The sequence below is a fragment of the Typopeltis vanoorti genome, chromosome 3 (genome assembly GCF_054136105.1).
Source record: "Typopeltis vanoorti isolate ZY-2024b chromosome 3, IOZ_Tvanoo_1.0, whole genome shotgun sequence".
Classification (NCBI taxonomy): domain Eukaryota; kingdom Metazoa; phylum Arthropoda; class Arachnida; order Uropygi; family Thelyphonidae; genus Typopeltis; species Typopeltis vanoorti.
In genome coordinates, this window is record NC_143551.1 from 101096928 (window position 1) to 101120683 (window position 23756).

General features: G+C 35.7%; 1 protein-coding gene across 1 annotated transcript in view; it reads right to left on the bottom strand.

The window, feature by feature from the left end:
- The window catches only part of Ipo9 (Importin 9), a 493522-nt gene that overhangs the window by 383477 nt on the left and 86289 nt on the right, over positions 1–23756 (bottom strand). The window contains exon 5 of the mRNA XM_090390464.1: positions 19343–19429. Coding sequence (XP_090246590.1) covers positions 19343–19429 — 87 coding nt within the window. The remainder of the gene's footprint in view (positions 1–19342; positions 19430–23756) is intronic.

A 23756-nucleotide genomic window follows, 5' to 3' on the forward strand; every position in this document is an offset into this window, starting at 1 on the left:
GCTTTGTTATTATGTCACTATACACATTATTTCTACACTTAAATATAAACTTATATATAAAAATACACATTCAGCTATATTTCTATTTAATTAAAGCACTCAAAATAAACTAATTGTAAATGTTAATATTATCAAAAATAATAATAATAAATAAAATACCATCTTCTTGACAATAACAAAAGTATGAATTATCATTGTGTGTTTCAACTTTTTTGCTTCCACGAATAACTCAATTCATAGTTCTGAAAGCAAACCTCCTTCAATACAATAAGCAAAGCAGCATTTCTGATGAACAATAACTTATTTTTTACGGTGCCACTGTTTACTTCTTTTTATTTTTTATTTATGAACTGAAAAAAAAAAAAAAAAAAAAAATGACAAAGGACAGAGTCTAAACATGAAAGTACTTTACTCATGATAGTTTTGAATGTCTATTTCCATAACCAAATATCCATTAGGTAACCAGAATAGTAAGTTTTACATCCTGCTATACTTATATTGTTAATGATAGCTAGGTCAAGCCTCACACGTTGCCAACATAAAAGCACCTCATGGTGTTGAAAAATCTACCATAAAAAAGTGATCTAAATGTGATTAGTCATCCATTGCCAGTAAGCCAGAACAAAGGGGATGAAGCCTGCACTTTCCTTTCTCATCTTCCATGTGAAAAACAACAATTTGAGGCATTAGCTTTAGTAAACTTCATGCAAAATTACATGGTCCAAATATAATAACAGAAGATCCTGTTTCTGGCATTTAATATTCTTTCAAGTACTATGACAAATGCATTTCATTAAATTTAAAAAAAGTTGTAAAAAAACTTCATTAAATAAAAAACAGCTTATCACAGGTTCTTGATACAAGCCACCTGTGATAAGCTGTTTTTTATTTAATGAAGTTTTTTTACAACTTTTTTTAAATTTAATGAAATGCATTTATCATAGTACTTGAAAGAATATTAAAAGCTTCATACTCAGCCTAAATGGAAGCATGCAATAAATGTAAACTGGCTATCAGGAAATCAAATCCAACTTCATAAAAGCCAATAGACTTGCCTCTTGTCCAAGCATAAGCTGTGCTTTCTGGTCCCTTGCAGAAGCCATCAGAAGCAACTTATGTTCACCTGAACTCCCACCTATCTCACCCATCCAGATGGCACCACTGTTACAGCTCCCAAAGGGGGGGGGGACTTCTTAGCATCATTTTTCCTCGAATTCCTGCAAAGATGACAAAGGCCAATCCTCTTCCATACCAGCGAGCACCATATACCTCCTGTGGCATTTCCACAGAAAAAAATAAGAATATTAGACAACCTGAACACTACAAAGTGGCCCTTGACATTTCAAAGGCATTTAATTGTGTTTAAAATCAAGGCCTATTTTGCAAATCACCTTCCTTCAGTCTACCTACCACCCTCTGTAATTGGATAGCCAGCTTTCTCCGATTGTTCACTGCATGTCATAGTAGACAGCATCCTCTCTTTGAGCTTTTCCACCAATGAAATAGTGCCCCAGAGATCCGTTCTCTCATCTATTCTTTCTCTTGTATATAAATGATCTACTCTTAATCACTATAAATCCTATTCATAGCTTTGCTGATGACAGTACTCTTCATTCATCCTACTCCTTTGACAAACTATGTTGTTCCCAGATATTCCTTACATGAAGAGCATCTGCAACAGTGCCTTAAATACTGATCTCCATACCATCCTACATCGAACAAAGATAACCTAGCCACCTTCAATTATGCCAAATCTCAGTCCTGCCTTTTCTCTCACAAAAGAGATCTCAGTCCACCTTCCCTCATCCTCAGTAATATCCACATCACCAGAAAGATGAATTCTCTCTCTCCTTGGACTGACATTTACCCCAACCTCTCTTGGCACAAACACATCATATCAATAGCTTCCTCAGCTTCTAAAAAAACACTAGGCACTTTTCCAGCTCAAGAAGTTATTCAACACCCATCCAGCTACTAACTCTATGTAAAGCCCAATCTGTCCATCCTTAGAATATTGTTCACACATTCGGAATGGTGTACCTAAAACCTCCTTGAATATTCTTGATGCTGCCCAGAGGAGAGAAATTGGTTCCTGGATGATCCATCCCTCACAGGCTCACTTCAACCTCCACTTAAAGATACAATTTTTCAGCTATGTCTCAACTACAGGTATTTCCATGGTCAATGCCCAAGTGAATTGGCAAATATTATTCCTTCACTTGCTGTTAGCCCTCTTAAAACAAGAGCACCAGCTGTCCAACATCCCTTTACGTTGCAACTACAAACTCACCGAACCTGTTTCTCTTCATTTATTCTATCTACCTCTGGAACAGACTTTCCCATAACGTGTTTTCCAACACTTTCAACCTACAGCTCTTTAAAATATATATCAATAATTTCTTCTTTCTCAAACTTTATCTGTATCTCTCACATGGCAAAGATGTATTATACGTTCTTGTATGTCTCATGTGATAACATCAATATGATATATCATGCACATTAAAATATTAAATACTTCATTTTACATAATCAAATTATACAGCTAATACAGAACAGAACAAGAAAAGTAATAAGAAAAAGGGAGAAAAAATGGTAGGTGCGTGCACGCCAAAAACTTCTGATATAATTTCTAGTCTAGACTGCTTCTTTAATGTGTTGATCCACCACAATGTTTTCGTTTTTCAATTTTCCTTGCACCACCTTATCACATGCTTCTCTGAGTTAATCATTTCTTCAGATTTTACTACTGGGTCTCTAATATTTGAATCTTCTTTTTAAACTTACTTTTTCTCCAAGAATATTCTGCATTTAAGTCTGTAATCCACATCTAGAAACTGCTGAACTTTGATTCTTTTTTAAATCTTTTTGTTATTACTTTCATACATTTTTCTTTTCAATTATGTTCAATTTAAACCTGTTCAAAAGTAGATGGTGATTGCTTCCTTTCTATTTCATGTATCTTGTATACTCTTGCATCATGAACAGTCTGAAGATATCAAAATCAATGATAACATAATAAATTACTTCTCTTATTTCATGTGTGTTTTCTCTGCTTTCTTGTGTATAAATATTTACATCAGTATGGTGTTATATGGTTTGTTAGTAATGAAATGAACAGTTTGTGCCATGAACATAAAACGAGCAAGTACCCATTATTACTCATGCCATTCTACAAATTTTCTGAGAGCATTTCTGTAGATCTACAATTCATTTCCTACCTGTACTGTTTAAAAGCTCCAAAAATTGTCTGGTATCAGACAAATTTTTATGTAAATTCCACCCATAAAAGTTTGTAAACAACCTATTATATTTACTACTGTTGGTGGCTTAAGCACTAGACAATCTGGAAACTGACATACAGACCAAACTTGTTACTGTTCAAACTTCAGGCATTCAAAGAGCAAGTGGTAGTTTTACACCAAGCAATGAAATCCATGCATACACCTAAACATCCATACCTAGGTTGCAAACCTACAAACTACTGGCTGGAAAGTAAAGAAACCATCATACACAAAACAGGTAAACAAGCAAGTTTCACTTGATGTCAACAGCTTGAGATTCAAGAAGCATATATTTACCAGTGAATATTATAGCCTCCTGCCTTTTCCCTATTCTTATAAATAATCTTACCATAATTATTTAGAAATATCTCATCTATTTCAGTCTTCTTTATTTAAAGAATAATAAATAAGTAGTTGGTAACACCAACTACATCAACACAGTATTTCTGTAATTTCTGTTAGTGCTGCCTCTTTTCCACTAACTCTTATGATGATAGCACCCATCTTTAATTCTGATGAAGTTGGTCCCGTAGAGAAGTGTTCATCCTAGTTCTGAGAAAAATAGCGAGAAATTTGTTTAACCAGATGCTAATGAATTAGAAATAACATTTAATTATGCTGTACCATCATAATGTGTAGTTTAAGCCAATATAGAATACAATTTTGGAAGCAAACATCTCAGATTGTTATCCTGCCCTCATTCATGCATTATTCTCCAAATGGACACTTATTAACATGGTATACCTCAGGAAACTGAAAATAGACAAGATCAAAAAGCTTCACTTTGTTATTATAATGAGCAATGCTGTATATGAGTGTGTGCACACACACGCATGCACACATCCTTTTTAAATACAGGTGGTCCCTGGGTTATGGACAACCTGACTTGTGCTGTTCCGTACTTACAAACGGGCTCCCATAAGAATAATTAATAATCAAATAATGAAATTAATAATTCGGGAACTAGTTTCTTTCATGCATGTAAACAAACTAACAAATCAGTGCATTATTAAAGCTGCTCTTCCTGTTATTTGGAAGTCATATTCAAGGGACTGGGTCATACTTGCCATGTTTGAAGATTGGTTCTTGAACTGTTTTATTCCAGATGTGGAACGTTATTGTTTGGGGAAAAACAATTCCCTTTAAAATTCTGCTTGTGCTGGACAATGCTCCTAGAGACATCCAACATCTTTAGATAACCATCACTCTAATGTAGAGGTCATATGTTTACCACCCAACACTACAAAATCACTACAGCCAATGGACTAGGGAGTCATTTCTGCATTTAAGGCTTATTACTTACGGCGTACATTTCCGCAAGCATTCAGGGCTACAGAAGATGATGTGATGACCTTGAGAGAGTTCTGAAAGAATTATAACATCCATGATGCCATCAAAACATTGCTAACTCCTGGGAGGGAGTGAAGCAATCAACAATTAAAGGGGTGTGGAACAAACTGTGCTGTCAATTCTATGATGATTTTCGTGATTTCACAGAAGATATTGCCAAAGCCAGAAAAGCTGTGGTGGATGGTGGCAATACACTGCAACTGGACATCAATGAAAATGATGTCATTGACTTACTAGAGTCCCATTCATAAGAATTAACCAATGAAGGCTTTATTGAGATAGAGAAGCAGCTGACAGAAACACAAGAACACGAAGAATTAGAAGATCCAGAACCAAGAAAGTTTACGATAAAAGAATTATTGTTGGAAGTTTTTTCACTTGGTTATGCTATAAATTAAAGATACCAAGAAATGACATACTTGGGTTAATCTTTTTCCAAGTGTAAGCAAACAAAGTTTGCACCTGAAGTATTTTCAGGACTGGAGCATCTCGCAGTAAAGGTGGTATGACTACACATCACTTGTCTTAGTATCCCATAATGCAAAGCACATCTCCTTGCAGACATGCATAATGCTATGCATCACTACCCAGACCAGTTTCGACCTTCATTGAGGTCTCGTCAGTGGGAGCCGGACCCAGAGGTGATACTAAGGTTGAAGTAATGCAGAAGTCATATTTCCATATACAAGTTGTCAAAAAATGAAAATTGATCCTGAAAATACTTGAGACGCAAACTTTGTTTGCTTACACTTGGAAAAAGGATTAAACCAAGTATATAATTTTTTGGTATCTTTAATTTATAGCATAACTAAGTGAAAAAAACTTCCAACAACTTTTCTCTAATCCAGAGTAATTTAATAATAAGGTGTGACACCTTTTGGCAACTCGTATATGGAAATATGATTTCTGTATTACTTCAACTTTAGTATCACCTCTGGAACTGGCTCCAACTGACGAGACCTCAGTGAAGGTTGAAACCAGTCTGGGTAGTGACCCTTCCCATAATGCATACCATTATGCACATCTGCAAGATGTAGAAAGTATTTTACCTTGGGTATAATAAATGTTAAAGATACCAAGCTATTTTAAACCTGGTTAAAAATTTTAAACACCTAAACTTAAATTTTAATCAAAGATACCAAACTATTTTAAACCTGGTTAAAACCAGGTTTAAAATAGTTTGGTATCTTTAACATTTATTATACCCAAGGTAAAATACTTTCTACATTTATATCTCCTCCTGAGATTTTTATTTAATAAGGTTAAAACACCTTATGGTAACTTGTTCTGGTAAAATACTTATAAGCTCTGTATTACTAAAATCTTGGTATTTCTTGCCTGGCTCCCACTGATGAGACTTCAATAAAGGTCGAAACTGGTCTGGGTAGTGGCCCCTTCCCTTCAATACAAAGCATCATACATCTCCTCCAGGAGATGTGCTTTGCATTAAGGGTAAATATTAAGATTAGTGATCTGAGCTTATTCTACTTTTACCATGAGTTGCCTTGGTCTTGCACTACATGCAGGTGTTGGATTCTGATTGTGTAGAGATTAGAGTAATTATTATTCGCTTCAGAATCCAACTTGATCTTCCATCACAAAGGCTAGACTTGTAAATATTATTTAATGTAAACAACTTATGTTACAATTTAATATTCATATGACTACTTTAATTTTGTCTAATATCTAATTATTTAATCAAAGATATATGTATTAATAGTGATAAGACTGTATTAAATATTATTAAGCTATTTTAATTATTACTATGTTAATATTATATAAGCCCGGGGCAGAGCTGACTACTACCGGGTGCGTCCCCAGGTGGCGGATCGGGGAACAGCCTTCAGATATGGAGGCTAGCTGCGATATAAGCAGAGCAATCTGGCGAATAAGCAGCTGTAGGCCAACAGCGACTGAGTTATCAGGGCGTGGGGGAGCAGAAGTGGCAACTCTGTTTCACTTAAAACCTCACAAAGCCCAATGACAACTCGGTGACATGGCGAGTAGTGCCGCCATTAAATAAGCACCTGCTGGGGTCACTGCCCCTGACATTGGGAAGCAGCATTGTCAGTACTGACACAAGGTTGAAGCCAAATGATAACGGAAAAGCTTGTGATCAGAGATTGATTTGCAGATGGCAATATGATTATATTGTGTACGTCTGTAATACTGCAGAGCAGAAAGCAAACGGAGAAACTAAAGCTCTACCTTATCTCCAGAACAACCACCATGGCGAGAAAACCCTTACAATTGGCCTCAAGTTCCCGGCGTCCCTTAAATGGGACAGGGGTGCGAAGAATCTCCGGGCTCAAAATGGTGTCCAATTTTAAAATTGCAACTTGGAATGTCAGAACTCTGTATGAAGCTGGCAAATTAAAAAATGCCATAAGAGAAATGAAGAGGCTGGGCATCCGGATTTTGGGAATTTGCGAGACAAGATGGCCAGGATCTGGAAAGTGTCAACAAGATAATACGACAATGTATTACTCTGGAAATGATGAGAACAAACATCGACATGGTGTAGCTGTAATAGTAGATGAAGAAATCAATAAATCAGTAATAAATTGGATTCCATTTTCTGAAAGGATAATGCTGTTACAACTTAAGGGAAACCCCATTAACATAAATATCATCCAAGCTTATGCACCCACAGCTGACAAAAGTGAAGAAGATGTTGAAGAGTTTTATGAACACCTAAAAGAGATTAAAAACCCAACAAAGAAACATGATATAAACATAGTGATGGGTGACTTCAATGCAAAAGTGGGAAGAGGGGGTGATGGAGAAATTGTTGTCGAACATGGCTTAGGCACCAGAAACGACAGAGGAGATCGCCTAGTCCAGTTCTGCCAGGAAGAAGATCTAACAATAGCAAATACCTGGTTTAAACTTCCACCCAGAAGACTGTAATTGGAAATCGCCTCAAGATAACCAACATAACATTGTCAGAAATCAAATTGATTATATACTGATAAATAAAAGATTCCACAGTAGTATAAAGAGTGCAAAGACTTATCCTGGAGCAGATATCTCATCAGACCACAATCCCATAGTTGCAGAAGTACGTCTTAGATTAAAATCAGCTAAAAAATCACAAAAGAGGAAAAAGAAAATTGATGTAGAAAAACTGAAAGACCCGAACATAAATAAAAGTGCCAAGACACAGCTTAACCTGCGATTACAACAGATTAACATAGAAGAAAATAAAAGTGTGGAATCTCTTTGGAATAGCTTAAAGAATGCCATCGTATCAACAAGTATTGAAGAAGTAGGTTATGTGAATAATATAAAACAACAGGAATGGATGACATGAGATTCTTTCTCTTATTGATACAAGAAGAATGTACAAAAATAAAGACCTTGCCAGGTATACAGAAACACATAACATCATCAAGAAAAAAATAAAAGAAGCCAAGGAAAATTGGATGAAAAATTTATGTACTGAAATTGAACTGCTTCAGAAGAAACATGATAATTTCAATCTGTATAAGAAAATCAACGAAATTTCTGGAAAACTTAGGAAAAAGCAAATAGTGTCTCTAAGAGACGAAAATGGAAAAATAGTTCTAGAAGAAGAGAATAAAGCACAGATTTGGATAAAATATGTAACAGAACTTTTCAATGATACTAGACAGAAGCCTATAAATATAAAAGATAACATTTAAGGACCAGCAATCATGAAATGCGAAATAGAGAATGCTATACGAACAAGTAAAACAGGAAAAGCCAGTGGACCAGATGGTGTGCAAACAGAATTTTTAAAATTAATAGAACCAGATAACATCAAACTTCTTGAAAAACTATTTAATAAAATATATGAAAGTGATGAATTTCCATCAGATTGGCTCAAATCTACATTTATCACTATCCCAAAGAAACCCAAAGCGAATTCCTGTGGTGACTTCCGACTTATTAGTCTAATGAGCCAAACATTAAAAATATTTTTGAAAGTAATTCAGAATCGCATTAACGAAAAAGTGAAGAAACTCTAAGTGAAATAGTTCGGCTTTCGGAATGGTTTTGGTACTAGAGAGGCCCTTTTCTGTACCCAAATATTGATACAAAAATGCATAGAAAAACAGAAATCTGTCTTTATGTGCTTCATAGATTTTGAAAAAGCATTCGACAAACTCAGACACACTAACTTAATAGAAGTCCTTCAACAAATAAGGCTAGACGAACAAGACATAAGACTAATAACAAATCTGTATTGGAATCAGTCAGCTACCGTTCATTTAGACAACATTACCACCAGTGATATTAACATCAAAAGAGGAGTGAGACAAGGATGTGTGCTCTCACCACTCCTGTTCAACATATATGCAGAGGTAATCTTTAAAAAAGCATTGGAAGAATGTTCAGAGGGAATCACAATAAATGGAAAGATTGTTAACAACCTTCGATATGCAGATGACACCGTGCTAATTGCAGATAATATTATGGATCTCCAAAAACTCATTGACAGAGTATACATAGAAAGCCAAAGAATGGGAATAAATATAAACATCAGCAAGACAAAATACATGATCATCAGCAAATATTCAGCCTCATCAATGAAACTGACACTCAATGGGAAAAATATTGATCAAGTGTCAAGATATAAATATCTTGGTTGCTGGCTTAATGAACGGTGGGATCCAGAAATAGATATAAAAAAAAGGAATTGAAGTTGCACGGCAGTCCTTCATGAAAATGAGAACACTATTCTGCAATAAAGTCCTGAACATGGAAGTCAGATGCCGAATGCTGAAATGCTGCATGTGGTCTATTCTGCTCTATGGAGTTGAAACATGGACATTGAAGGCTACAACCATCAAGAAAATCGAAGCCTTTGAGATGTGGCTATACAGAAGAATGCTAAAGATATCATGGACAGAAAAAATTACCAATGAAGATGTCTTAAAATCCATTGGCAAAGCTAAACATCTTGTACAAATAATCAAGAAACGAAAAACATCATATCTTGGCCACATCATGAGAAACAGCAAATACCAACTTCTACAAACTATTTTGATAGGAAGAATTGGTGGCAAAGGAACTAGAGGAAGAAAAAGAATATCATGGTTTGACAACATCAAGACGTGGACAGGATAGAGCAGTGCACAACTGCTCAGATTAGCACAAGAGTGCAGTTTGTTCGTCAAGATGGTCGCTGACCTTCGATAGCAGATAGCACAATAATAATAAGAAGAATATTATAAGAACTTGTATTTGATAATTTAACTGCTCATTAATTGAAATATAAATATTCTTTATTTATTCCTATTTGTAGAAGTTTAGCGTTATGCAATACCTCAATTTTATTATATTTTGTTTGGTTGTCATGGAAACATATGTAAGTGAGCGAGCACGTTTTTGGAACACCACGTGAGGAGAAGGTTTATTGAAAAGAGTTTTAGAAAGAAATCACGAGAATAATTTAGGCAGGAAGAACAGCTATATAAGCGATGAACGCTGAAATTATTAATTGATTAAGAGATAGATTAGAGAGAGAAAGGAGAGGATTGGCATTAGGTTGGAATCGGAGCATTCGGAAATCACAGTGCGATAATAGCGAGTCAGCAAGTCACTCAAGCAGCTAAATAAAGTCTACTAGTTGAGAGGCGGTTAGCTAATAAGTTGTAGAATAACAATTATAGCTATGGAAGACAGCTGAGTGACTACTAAATAGAGTAGCGATATCTGAGTTGAGATTCAATTTCAGGGCCGACCTTTCAAGGACATATGGAACCTTGAAGCAAAGCACAGAGTTATCAGAGAAACGTAGAGGCTGTAAAATTGAAGTTTACTGTTAGCTGTGCTTAGAAATATATTGCCTAAAGAATGCGCCATTTTGTTGGATCCTACTTCTTCTCAATCTATACTTTGGATCCGACATGATTACTACTACGATGTGTTTAACTAATTGATAAGTTGTAAGTTGATTTCTAACTCAAATATAGAGAAAATTTATATTTAAAGACTGCACCACTCTATATCTGAATTAGTTCAAGAACTGAAGAAAAACCAACTCACAACTATCACTCCTTTTAGATGTTAATATTATATATACTGGCCGAGAATATTTAACTTACTTAATTTACCCACTTTGGTTCGAATATTTTATGAATGGTGCAGTAAAAGAGATTCAGGCAAAATACAACTTTTGATTAACAAACACAAACATTTAATTTTAGAATCATAAATTTTACACTTAAATTCAAATCAGTAATTAAGATATCACAAACATTTTAACTCCTCCGATAAATTCAATCATACAACTCATATAATGGTAAATCTGTTATCTCTATAATACAGTCTTTTCACAGTTCTTTAAGTTCCAAATATAACAAAAATTGCAGTAATACCTCTTCACAAACAAACACTTTTAAATTTACACTTTAGCTAACTTCCTCAATAGTGACTGTTAGTATAAGGAAATTCTAGGGTGAAACTCACACACTTCTCTGCAAAGGAATATTAATGGTTGGAATAATCTTACCTATAATTTTTTTTCTTCATCTACTTATACGTAAACACTTTTTATAACTGTAAACACTTAGACAGTACACGGCACTCATTAAAATAATTCTTCTAAGCAATAACTGAATTAATCATCAGTCATAATACACATAAACAAACGTTCTTGCATGAAATACTACTGATCACTTATGAATTAAGGCAACACACAATAATTTCTTAACTTGAGGGTTTATATGCACAGTTGTTCACTCTTCCAGCATTTAATTAATTCTTTAGACACTACAATTCCAAACACGGCTATCGGTAAACTTCAATATTACAGCCTCTACGTTTCTCTAATAACTCTGTGCTTTGCTTCAAGGTTCCGTATGTCCTTGAAAGGTCGGCCCTGAAATTGAATCTCAACTTAAATATCGCTAGTCTATTTAGTAGTAACTCAGCTGTCTTCCATAGCTATAATTATTATTCTACAACTTATTAGCTAACCGCCTCTCGACTAGTAGACTTTATTTAGCTGCTTGAGTGACTTGCCGACTCGCTATTATCGCACTGTGATTCCCGAATGCTTCGATTCCAACCTAATGTCAATCCTCTCCTTTCTCTCTCTAATCTATCTCTTAATTAATTAATAATTTCAGCGTTCATCACTTATATATCTGTTCTTCCCGCCTAAATTATTCTCGTGATTTCTTTCTAAAACTCTTTTCAATAAACCTTCTCCTCACGTGGTGTTCCAAAAACATGCTCGCTCACTTACATACGCTTCCATGACAACCAAACAAAATATAATAAAATTGAGGTATTGCATAACACTAAACTTCTACAAATAGGAATAAATAAAGAATATTTATATTTCAATTAATGCGCAGTTAAATTATCAAATACAAGTTCTTATAATATTAACATAGTGTATATTATTTCTGGGAAAACTCCCATGTTACTCCGCTTTATAAACTATTATAATTACAGCTATTTTGCCTGCTTCAGTTTAGGAGTACCCCTGTTTAAATGTCATTGGCTATTTACTCATGGATTCTTAGGGCATTATGAGTGTAGATGTACTAAAAAGTATATGTAGCCTAAGGAATAGAAAATTGCACATACCTTTTTCTGGGTGTTGTGGCTTTTCCTCAGTCTGCGATGTCGAAAACTGCAGAGTGTGTGTGGGGGGGGGGAGGGGGTTGGCAGTTTGGTAGAATAAGTTAGAAAAACCCGGTTTTTTTTCGTAATATATAGAAACATATACTTTTATATAGGGTGGGGAAAAAAGTGAAAGGGTTAATTTTTTTAAAATAGGGAGGGGGAAGGGGAAAGGTGGTTGACGGGGTGTGGACCGTTTCGACTATTCGTGGTCGTCATCTGAACACATTGGGAAAGTGGAAGCTATGTCAGGTCGGGTGAGTGCTTCTGCCTTTAGAGGTGTTTGTGTTGTCTCCTATTGGTCGGGGTTGTGACCTCAATTTTATGTTGTGAAGCTTCCAAACCTTGGAGATTATGTAGGGCCTGTGTACGTTGATGGATTTCGCGTCACACTTTATAGCTATTGTTTCCAATATTCTGAGCATTGTTTCATTGTCTTGTCTGTCTATTATGATGGCCTTGTCTATCTGCGGGGTGTGTTTTTGTTCAAGGGCGTGAATAGCTATTTCCGTTTTCCTGTGTTTTGTATACGATTTTTTGTTTTGATGTTGCGTTTTTGATGTTGCGTAGTGTGTGTACGATGTCTAAAGTTCTGGGGACGTCCACGTTAGTGTATAAAGAGGCCGCATCCAAAGAAGTGAGGATGTCTTCTTGGGATAGGGTTAGGTTTTTTATTTTTTTGAAAAGGTCGTCCGTGTTTTTTATCATGAAATTAGACGTTGTGGTTAGAGGTTTGAGGAGTTTCGCTACGAATTTTGATAAAGGGGCTGTGGTTGTATTTTTGTAGGAGACTATTGGTCTCATCGGGTACCCGTCTTTGTGGGTTTTTATTTGTCCGAACATACAAGGGGTGCGTGTAGTGTGGGGGATTGTGTTTTTCAGTGTGGTTTTGTCAATTTTATTTTCATTTTTTAGGATGTGTAGGGTATCGTTGATTTGTTTTATGAGGTCGGAGGTGGGGTCAATTTGTATTTTTCGGTAGGTGTGTGGGTCGGTTAAGATGGCTGTTATCTTGTTGTGGTAATCAGCTTGGTTTGCGATGACTACGGTGTCCCCTTTGTCCGCTTTATTGATAATAATGTTCGGGTTCTTCTTCAGGGATAAAAGGGCTTCTTGTAAGTTGGGGGTGATGTTGGGTTTAATTATTATTTTACTGTTTATGATGTTGTTAATTTTGTGGAATATTGTTTCTTTGTTAGGGTCATACTCTAATTTCGCTTGCATTTCGGTAATGATATCTCTGTTTTGTATGTATTTTTGGGGTAACACCAAAGTTTAATCCTTTGCTCAGGATGGTGATTTCGTTGGGCGTGAGATTGTGGTGTGATAGATTGATAATGGAATTGTTTTTTGTTGGTTCTAGGGCGGAAATATCCGAAGAGTTGGATGCAACGCGATTGTTGTATTGGGTGTTTGTTAGTGTGTACCATTTCTTTGCGTGTCGATCTTCTAATAATAGCGTGTAGTCGTTGATGTGCGATTGGGTGTTATCCCAAAAAAACTGCCCATTCGTTAGTGGTTAGTAGCTTTTTCAATCTGTTTTTTGTTTTGTGAATGTATGAATATGCTTGTGGTTTCTTTTTAAATCTGTTGTTTATGGCTTGTTTTATGAGGGCACGGGATGCTCGGTAGCAGATTTTTTTGTTTCCGTGAATCGTGCTGTTGCCGTGTACCATCGCGAATTTTGGTGTGATGTTGTGATCGAGGCATTTTTTGAGGAAAGTTATGTGTATTTTTTGAGCAGTGTATGTTAGGATGGTTTTTTGGTATGTACTTTTTGTAAAGTTTATGCACTCATTGAACATGTGACATGCGACCATGACATATGCTTATGTTGGCATGTGCGTTAGATGAAGGCTATTTTTAATGGTGTTTGTGATCGGGGGGGGGGGGGGGGGAGTTATGAGTAGAAAGCCAATGTTAGGGGTTGTATGGTTATAAGACACAAGAAAATTATGTATATTATTTCTGGGAAAACTCCCATGTTACTCTGCTTTATAAACTATTATAATTACAGCTATTTTGCCTGCTTCAGTTTAGGAGTACCCCTGTTTAAATGTCATTGGCTATTTACTCATGGATTCTTAGGGCATTATGAGTGTAGATGTACTAAAAAGTATATGTAGCCTAAGGAATAGAAAATTGCACATACCTTTTTCTGGGTGTTGTGGCTTTTCCTCAGTCTGCGATGTCGAAAACTGCAGAGGGTGTGTGTGGGGGGGGGGGGTAGGCAGTTTGGCAGAATAAGTTAGAAAAACCCGGGTTTTTTTCGTAATATATAGAAACATATACTTTTATATAGGGTGGGGGAAAAAAGTGAAAGGGTTAATTATTTTAAAATAGGGAGGGGGAAGGGGAAAGGTGGTTGACGGGGTGTGGACCGTTTCGACTATTCGTGGTCGTCACCTGAACACATTGGGAAAGTGGAAGCTATGTCAGGTCGGGTGAGTGCTTCTGCCTTTAGAGGTGTTTGTGTTGTCTCCTATTGGTCGGGGTTGTGACCTCAATTTTTTTTTTTTTTAAAAAAAATAAAAAACCTAACCCTATCCCAAAAAGACATCCTCACTTCTTTGGATGCGGCCTCTTTATACACTAACGTGGACGTCCACAGAACTTTAGACATCGTACACACACTACTCACAGAAGACCACACCCTACACTCTCGTACTAAACTAACGCCCATTGACATTATTAACTTAATAAAACTAGTAATCTCGGCAAACTTCTTCAAGTTCAACAACAACATGTACATACAAATCTTCGGACTCCCCATGGGCCAAAACATCAGTGGACAACTAGCGGAATTATTCCTGGCACATATAGAATCACTTCTACTCCACCCTTCCCTTCCCCCCGGCATCACCTTTTATGGCAGATACGTAGACGATATTCTGTGCATTGGTAATCCCACACACATCATCACCTTAAAAACATCCCTAAACAGCTACAGCAACTGATTAAAATTCACCACAGAAACCGAACAGAACAAATCCATCAACTTCTTAAACTTGACATTAACCAGAACACACAACAAAATAGCCACGAAAATATACCACAAACCCTCACACATCGGAAACTACCTCCATTTTCACTCATACCATCCGTATTCTGTTAAAAAATCCGTCATCTTATCACAATTCATAAATGCTTACAAATTTTCAACGAATCAAAATAGTCTAAACGCTGAAATAAAAAAACTAACACAGATCTTCTTAAATCGCAACTATCCTACACAACTGATTAACTACGCAAACAAGACGGCAAAAAACCACCAAAACAACCCAAGTACCAAAACGAACTTCCCTACACAAAAAATTATCAAACTACCATACACCCAAAACACATACAAAGCCTATAAATACATCTTCAAACATACTGACTACAAACTGGTATTCACCACAAGCCAAAAACTGGCAAACCTCCTAAAATCCACCAAACCTCACACACAAAAAGAAATATTTGAACAGCACAATGTAGTCTATAAATTTCCCTGCCAAAAAGACTGTGACATCACCTACACAGGTTCCACCATCAGGTCTTTATGGGCAAGACTACAAGAACACTTCCGTGACTGTAACATCCCTATTCCAGAACATTTAAACACTAAAAAACGCAACATCAAAAAGAAAAATCGTATACAAAACACAGGAAAACGGAAATAGCTATTCACACCCTTGAACCAAAACACACCCCGCAGATAGACAAGGCCATCATAATAGACAGACAAGACAATGAAACAATGCTCAGAATATCGGAAACAATAGCTATAAAGTGTGACGCGAACTCCATCAACGTACACAGGCCCTACATAATCTCCGAGGTTTGGAAGCTTCACAACATAAAATTGAGGTCACAACCCCGACCAATAGGAGACAACACAAACACCTCTAAAGGCAGAAGCACTCACCCGACCTGACATAGCTTCCACTTTCCCAATGTGTTCAGATGACGACCACGAATAGTCGAAACGGTCCACACCCCGTCAACCACCTTTCCCCTTCCCCCTCCCTATTTTAAAAAAATTAACCCTTTCACTTTTTCCCCACCCTATATAAAAGTATATGTTTCTATATATTACGAAAAAAAACCGGGTTTTTCTAACTTATTCTACCAAACTGCCTACCCCCCCCCTCACACACACACTCTGCAGTTTTCGACATCGCAGACTGAGGAAAAGCCACAACACCCAGAAAAAGGTATGTGCAATTTTCTATTCCTTAAGCTACATATACTTTTTAGTACATCTACACTCATAATGCCCTAAGAATCCATGAGTAAATAGCCAATGACATTTAAACAGGGATACTCCTAAATTGAAGCAGGCAAAATAGCTGTAATTATAATATTAACATAGTAATAATTAAAATAGCTTAATAATATTTAATACAGTTTTATCACTATTAATACATATATCTTTGATTAAATAATTAGATATTAGACAAAATTAAAGTAGTTATATGAATATTAAATTGTAACATAAGTTGTTTACATTAAATAATATTTACAAGTCTAGCCTTTGTGATGGAAGATCAAGTTGGATTCCGAAGCGAATAATAATTACTCTAATCTCTACATAATCAGAATCCAACACAGGGTCAGCTAGACTTGCAACACTTGCAGGCGCAAACTTGACTTGTTTGTCTGTTTGCTTACTTGGGAAATGGAGTATAACCAGGTTTAAAATAGCTTGGTATCTTTAACATTTATTATACCCAAGGTATAATGTCCTCAAGGGCTCACTCTAGTAAGTACGGGAATGGCAAACCTGAGGTACCTGATGCTGGATCGTGCCTTACTTCATGTAATGTACGTCTGTTATATTATCTGTAGAGTGGTCCCTATCTTCTTTCTTTATACTTCCTCTCTTCTTCTTGTTACTTCCCCCAAATGCTATTAGAGTAATTCGAGGGCTAGGGTGAATCTTTTCTATTTACTTTATTTTCTACCTTTAGTAGTGAGAGGGATAGCCTATTTTAAGCAGTGGGAGTCTGCTGCTCTCCCAGGTTTGAAACCATACCATAATGGTTTCCTGAGCAACGGGAAACCACCTCAGTATTATTTCCAAGAAAATATGGTAAACTCGGCAAATTTAGTTTCCACTACTGGCAAAAATGGGGTCTATCGGCAAACGATGAATGTCATGCCCGGCAGAAGAAGAAATGAGGCTTCTGAGGTCGTTAACCTACGAAATCCTCAAATGGACAATGAAGATGGGATTCCAAGTATTGAGGAAAATAGGAAGAAAATAAAACATCCAAGAGAGAATGAGATAGAAACTATGCATGTTGCAACTTGGAATGTAAGAACATCTGTTAAGAGCTGGTAAATTAGAGAACTTGAAAAAAGAAATGGAGAGGAATAAATTGGATGTGGTTGGTCTAAGTGAAATCAGATGGGCATTGTTTTGAATGAAAAGGTTAAAAATTTAGTAGAAAAAATAATATATAAAAGTGACAGGGTGATTATGATTAAACTGAAAGGAAAGCCTGTGGACATAATGATTATACAGATATATATGCCCACAAGTGATCATGATGAAAATGAAGTAGAAGAGATATATAATCAAATAGAAGAGATAATGGAAGAAGACAGAACTAAAAGGTGTACCATCTGGATGAGAGAATGGAATGCGGTGGTAGGTGAAAAGGTAGAGAACTGAATAACAGGAAGATATGGCCTTGGAAAAAGGAATGAGAGAAGTGAAAGACTCATAGAGTTTTGTAAAAGACACAAACTAATCATTGGTAATACTTGGTTTAAACTTCCAAAGAGAAGAAGATATACATGGAAAATGCCAGGTGATATCGCAAGATACCAGATTGATTATATGTTAATACAAAATAGGTACAGAAACAGTGTAAAAAGGATATCAACATATCCAGGAGCTGATATGGACTCAGACCATAATTTGCTTGTTATGGAATTAAGAATACGATATAAGAAAATAAACAAAGAAGTTTGATCTACAGGAATCCACAGTAAAAACAATCATAAAAGAAAGGTCTACAGATTTTGGAGGACATAGATTCTAACAAGGAATGAATTGTAGCCACAAGGCAAGGAATAAAAAAACATTAGCTTGCTATGAAGAAATTTTGCGTGACAAGAAAAAGACATTACACTGTCAGACGAATCTATTAGATTTTATGAAACCATCGACATGGAAATAACTTTCTTTTTTTTTTATGTACAAAAAACTACAATTATGATTATATTTCTTTAAAAAAATAGGTGTTTTTGTAAACGTTTGGTCCCAATTAACTGTATTTTGTATGTTTGTATATATAAATTACATGTAAAATTATACCCCGCGTTACGCAAATTCGACTTACGCGATTTGTGTTCGTCCCACCTTCCACATAACTTCGGGGTATGGCTGTATATAATTTCTTGGTATCTTTAATAGCTGAAGCCTTTTGTCTCATTGAAGCAAAATTTGCTAAGCTTGAGGAGCAAGATCCTAATATTCAGCAGTTCACAAAGGTTTACCATGCAGTCAGTGAGAGCATCAGCTGCTACAAGGCCATTTATGATGAAAAAAGAAAAAGGATGTGCAAACAACCTTAGATACCTTTTTCAAGAAAAAGGTATCTAGGGTTGTGTGTTCAGTGGTAAGCTCCCTTCATTCAAAAACAGAATCAAATCCTGATTCTCCAGCACCAGGTCGATCATCTCCATCATCATCTTCCGATTACATTAGCCTACCTTCTTGCCTCAGAAATGCCCCTTCCAGTAAGCAAGCCACTAATGCAATCTTTAGTGTTCTTTTTTGAAATTTCTCCTATCAAAACTTTTTGTATGAGTTTGTTTGAATTAAAAGAAAGTGCACAACAGTTTTTGTAATTTATTATTGCAGTACAGGAGTATTATTATTATTACAGTATTACACTGTATTATTATTGCCACATATGAACCATTATAGTATTGTTATTATTATTACCACATGTGCGCTGTTCATCAGGGATCTGAGTTATGTACAAATCCGACTTAAAAATGTTCCCAGGAACGTATCTCATTCGTAACCTGGGAACTGCCTGTATCCATATGTTAAATTATTTCACATACAAACCAAACATCAATACTATAATAAAAAAGAAAGTACACCTTACTTTATTATAATCAGACATCATAGTTATCATTTGGACACATGTGGCAAATATCTCTACTGCTCTTCCTCTTGTCCGAATGCTATAATCCTGAAATAATGAATATTTGTCCATATTTGAAATACTTTAAAGTGAAACACCAATATGATTACAATATAATTCAACTGATAAGATCAGAAACTAGAAGGCATATTTACAAAATTACAAATGAAGAACCTAAATAAAAAATATTCCAAGGATTTTCATGAGTGGTTACAATCATAAGGGTGAAGTTACAATATATCCCTTATTTAAGAGTAGGTATACTCTTAATCAAAGGAAGCAGTGATAGCCCATAAGTTAATGACAAATGTAATTATCACTGTCAATAGTAGATGGTGTTCCCATACAACATGAAAACTGGCCGTTTCATAACTTAACAATTTGGCCGATTATGGCAAAAATATTTTATTCAATGCTGAATTTACCTTCAGAAAATACATCTGTTATAAAAAATAACAAAAAAGAAACAAAATTTCTAAAGTACATGATTACAGAGAACCTCTTCCAAGTGATGGAAAAGTTTCTGTGGATGCATCAAAAGGAATACCTGCAACTAAGTGTCATCCAAATCAATCCAAAGAAATATTTTTGCATAAGGAAACTGACAGCTTACAAATAAAGAAAGGGGAGTTTGAAGACTTTCAAACTTTTGTCAAGAGCCAGCTATAAAATTTTTTTATTTCATCATCATTACCAAATTCCTAATATGTACCTTCGGAGTGTGCAGAATATAATGATTAAACAACATGGCTAAGTTTGCATTGTTACTTCCTATGAATGATATCACTCCAAATTAACGTGTTTGCAACAGTGTCCACACATGTAGAAACTACTAGTGGGAACCAACTTTACTGCTTCCACATTGGACAATTAAATTTTCACAAAGCTTATGTGACATTTTAGTGGCAACTTTTTCAGAATTTTTTTGTAAATGTGTGTGTCAATGACGAAAATTTCAAATGCAATTTGAAATATTCACACACACACACACACACACACACACACACACACACACACACACACACACACACACACACACACACACACACACACACAATATGCATATTCATATTTACTTGATTTAGAAAATTTGTTTTACATAAACTGACGTTTCTGTACCCAATGACTGCATTATAAACACCTATTACACATTTTCTGCAACTGAAAATTTGAAAGGGGGTATTAGGACAAATATGTTTATTTAGATACTATGTTTAATCTACAATAAATGTGTTTTTTTTTTTTTGGGGGGGGGGGGGACTTAAGGGTCAAAGCTGTATAACTGAGAGGAGATCTCCACATTGCCTTTAAAGGAATGCAGAGAACCTACCAGGACTTCTAATCTAATGTCCAATTCTCACCTTCTTGTGGTGCACCCTGTTAGATATCTACCTGGATACTGAACGAACGAGGATGGGATGGCAATTTGCAATTTCGCCAACCAAATTGTATTCTTACTGGCATAAATAAAAATATAAACTGATGGTACAACATGGCAGAATTTCAAGCCAGCTGGTACGTCACTGGTTAAACAAGGCCCCCATTGTTTTCGCTAGGGAACCAAGGTGAACAGCGAAAAGTCAGCTACTGGAACAAACCATAAAACACACAGACCCCAATTCAACATCACCAGAGTTCGAGATCTGTACTCTCAACATAAGAAGCCTGAATGGCAAACAAATGGAACTAGCTGAGGAATTGGATAAGTACCAGATCGACATAATAGGGGTGACAAACAAATAGTCAATACTCGTGAGATATTTCTGAACAATAAATACAAAATGTTATATTCAGGAAACAATCAAGAAACAGAAGGAGTAGCCATAGTATTCAACACTAAATACGAAGCTAATCTCCATGGAAAACTTGGAAAAAAGAACAAACCTAATAATAATGGCAAATAATTGTTGGATTTCTGCTAAGGACATGGACTGGTTATTACTAACACCATGTTCTAACATAAAATGTGCACAAATTCACATTGAGAGAAGAGGCAAGGAATAAGAAAAGTCTCATTGACTATGTTATTGTTGATAGTGATGTTTTCTCCCTGGTGCAGGACACCATAGTGTACAGAGAACTGACTAAGAAACGAAGACATAAGGAAATGACTAAAACAAGAAATAACAATAATAGACAAAATCCAAGAAAGAAGACTGCGATGGTTTGGCAATGTGACCAGAATGTGAACAGCAAGACTACTATCTAAAGCCCTGAATACAATGATGGAAGGTAAAAGATCCAAAGTATGACCAAGGATTAGATGGATAGACAAAATAAAAGAGAAAACCTGAAAACGAAATCACAACAAGCGACACCAAACTGGACAGAATTGTTCAGACTCTCCCAGGATACAGACAGAAGTGGAAAGAGTTCATTCGGCCTCATCATCATCCACATAGATGATGGAAGAAGAGGAATCTACTTGAATGCCAGGGAGTCTCAAGTAGAGTGATGTGGGCAAATATGAGAATAGGGAACTGAACAATGAGACTTATTTGTGCCTATGGTCCCACAGAAGGTTCTACTAAGGTAGAAGTGGAGGAATTTTTTGAGACTTTAAAGAAAGCAACTGACACAAGGAAAAAGGAAAAGTTGCTCCTTGTTGGGGATCTAACTAGCAGAGTAGGAAATGATTGTCAGACATACAAAAATATTTGGGGAAAACTTGGAAAAAAGAACAAACCTAATAATAATGGCAAATACCTGTTGGATTTCTGCTCAGGACATGGACTGGTTATTACTAACACCATGTTCCAACATAAAAATGTGCACAAATTCACATGGAGAGAAGAGGCAAGGAATAAGAAAAGTATCATTGACTATGTTATTGTTGATAATGATGTTTTCTTCCTGGTGCAGGACACCAGAGTGTACAGAGGATTTGAAATTGGAAATGATCACTATTTAGTCTTGAGCAGAATAAAATTTAATTTGATATTCAAAAGAAAAACATGTAAGAAAGTTTTATAGCGAATAAAAGTTTAGCAGCTTTCAGATGTGAACTGTAGACTAAAATACACAAACATTATTCAATAAAAAATGAAAGAATTTGAAAACAGGAACCAAACAGTGGAGATTCAGTGGCAAATCATGAAGAAAACATTGTTTCAGCCAGAGAAGTATGTGTTGATGTTGTCTACAAAGATAGAAAAATCAGAACTCCATGGTGGACACAGGAAGTTAAAGAGGCAGTGAAGGAAAAGAAAAAAGCATATCAAAAGTTCCTGGCAAATAAGTCAGCTTGTGCTCTTAGAGAATACAGAGACAAATGTAAGAAAGCCAAACACTGTGTAAAACTAGCTAAACAAAAAGTCATGGGAAGACTTGGGTAAGAACATAGAAAATAAATATCAAGAAGCTGGCAAGATATTCTGGAGGTTGTTGAAGAAGCTCAGAAATATTGAAAAGAGGAAAGAGTGCTGTAAAAGGAATTAGAGATGATAAAGGTCACATGAAAACTGGAGAAAAAGATATCCTTGAAGTATAGAGTAATTACGTCGAAAAATTGCTAAATGAAACAAGCAGTGACAGCAAAGTGGTAAAAAACACTCAACAGGAATGCCATCAAGAATACATATCCATACTTTAAGTAGAAAAAGCCATCAAAGGCCTGAAATGTGGAAAGCCATCTGGAGTAGATGATATTTGACCAGATATGCTCAAGTATGGAGGTATAAAAGTCTTACAGCGGCTGCACTGCATAGTTCGGAAGGCCTGGACAGAGGAACAAATTCCAGATGATTGGAGTAGAGCTCTCATAGCACCCATACATAAAAAGGGAAATAAAACTGAATGTTTACAGAGATATTTCTCTACTGAGTGTTCCTGGTAGGATTTATGCAAGTATACTTGAGAAAAAACAGTTGAAAAAAGAAGGATTGTGGAAGAAAAGCTTGGTGAAGAACAAGCTGGATTCAGATGAAACAGAGGCTGTCAGGATCCGATTTTCACTTTACGAAAAATATTTGAGAAATCATGGGAATATAACAAAGATCTGTCTGTATTAAAGTTTTGTAGATCTGGAAAAGGAATATGACAAGGTGACATATTCCTTTTCAATGGAGGTATCAATTTCATGGTATCAATGGAGCATTATATCAAGCAATACACGGTCTTTATTTAAGTCAGCAGTTAGAATTGAAGTACAGGAAGATGGTGAAAAATCTCTCGCAAATAATTAAACTTTGTTAATTTTTTGTGCTTGATTTTCCAGGGTTTTTCCAAATATTCTGAACTCTTGAAAATATAATGTACTTAAAAGAATGTTATAATTATGCTGTAAAAGTGCATATACGTTAACTTGTATGAAAAGCTATAAGTAGGGATTAAGCTAGATTAGCGATGATGAAATATCAACTATAGGTTGCAAGGT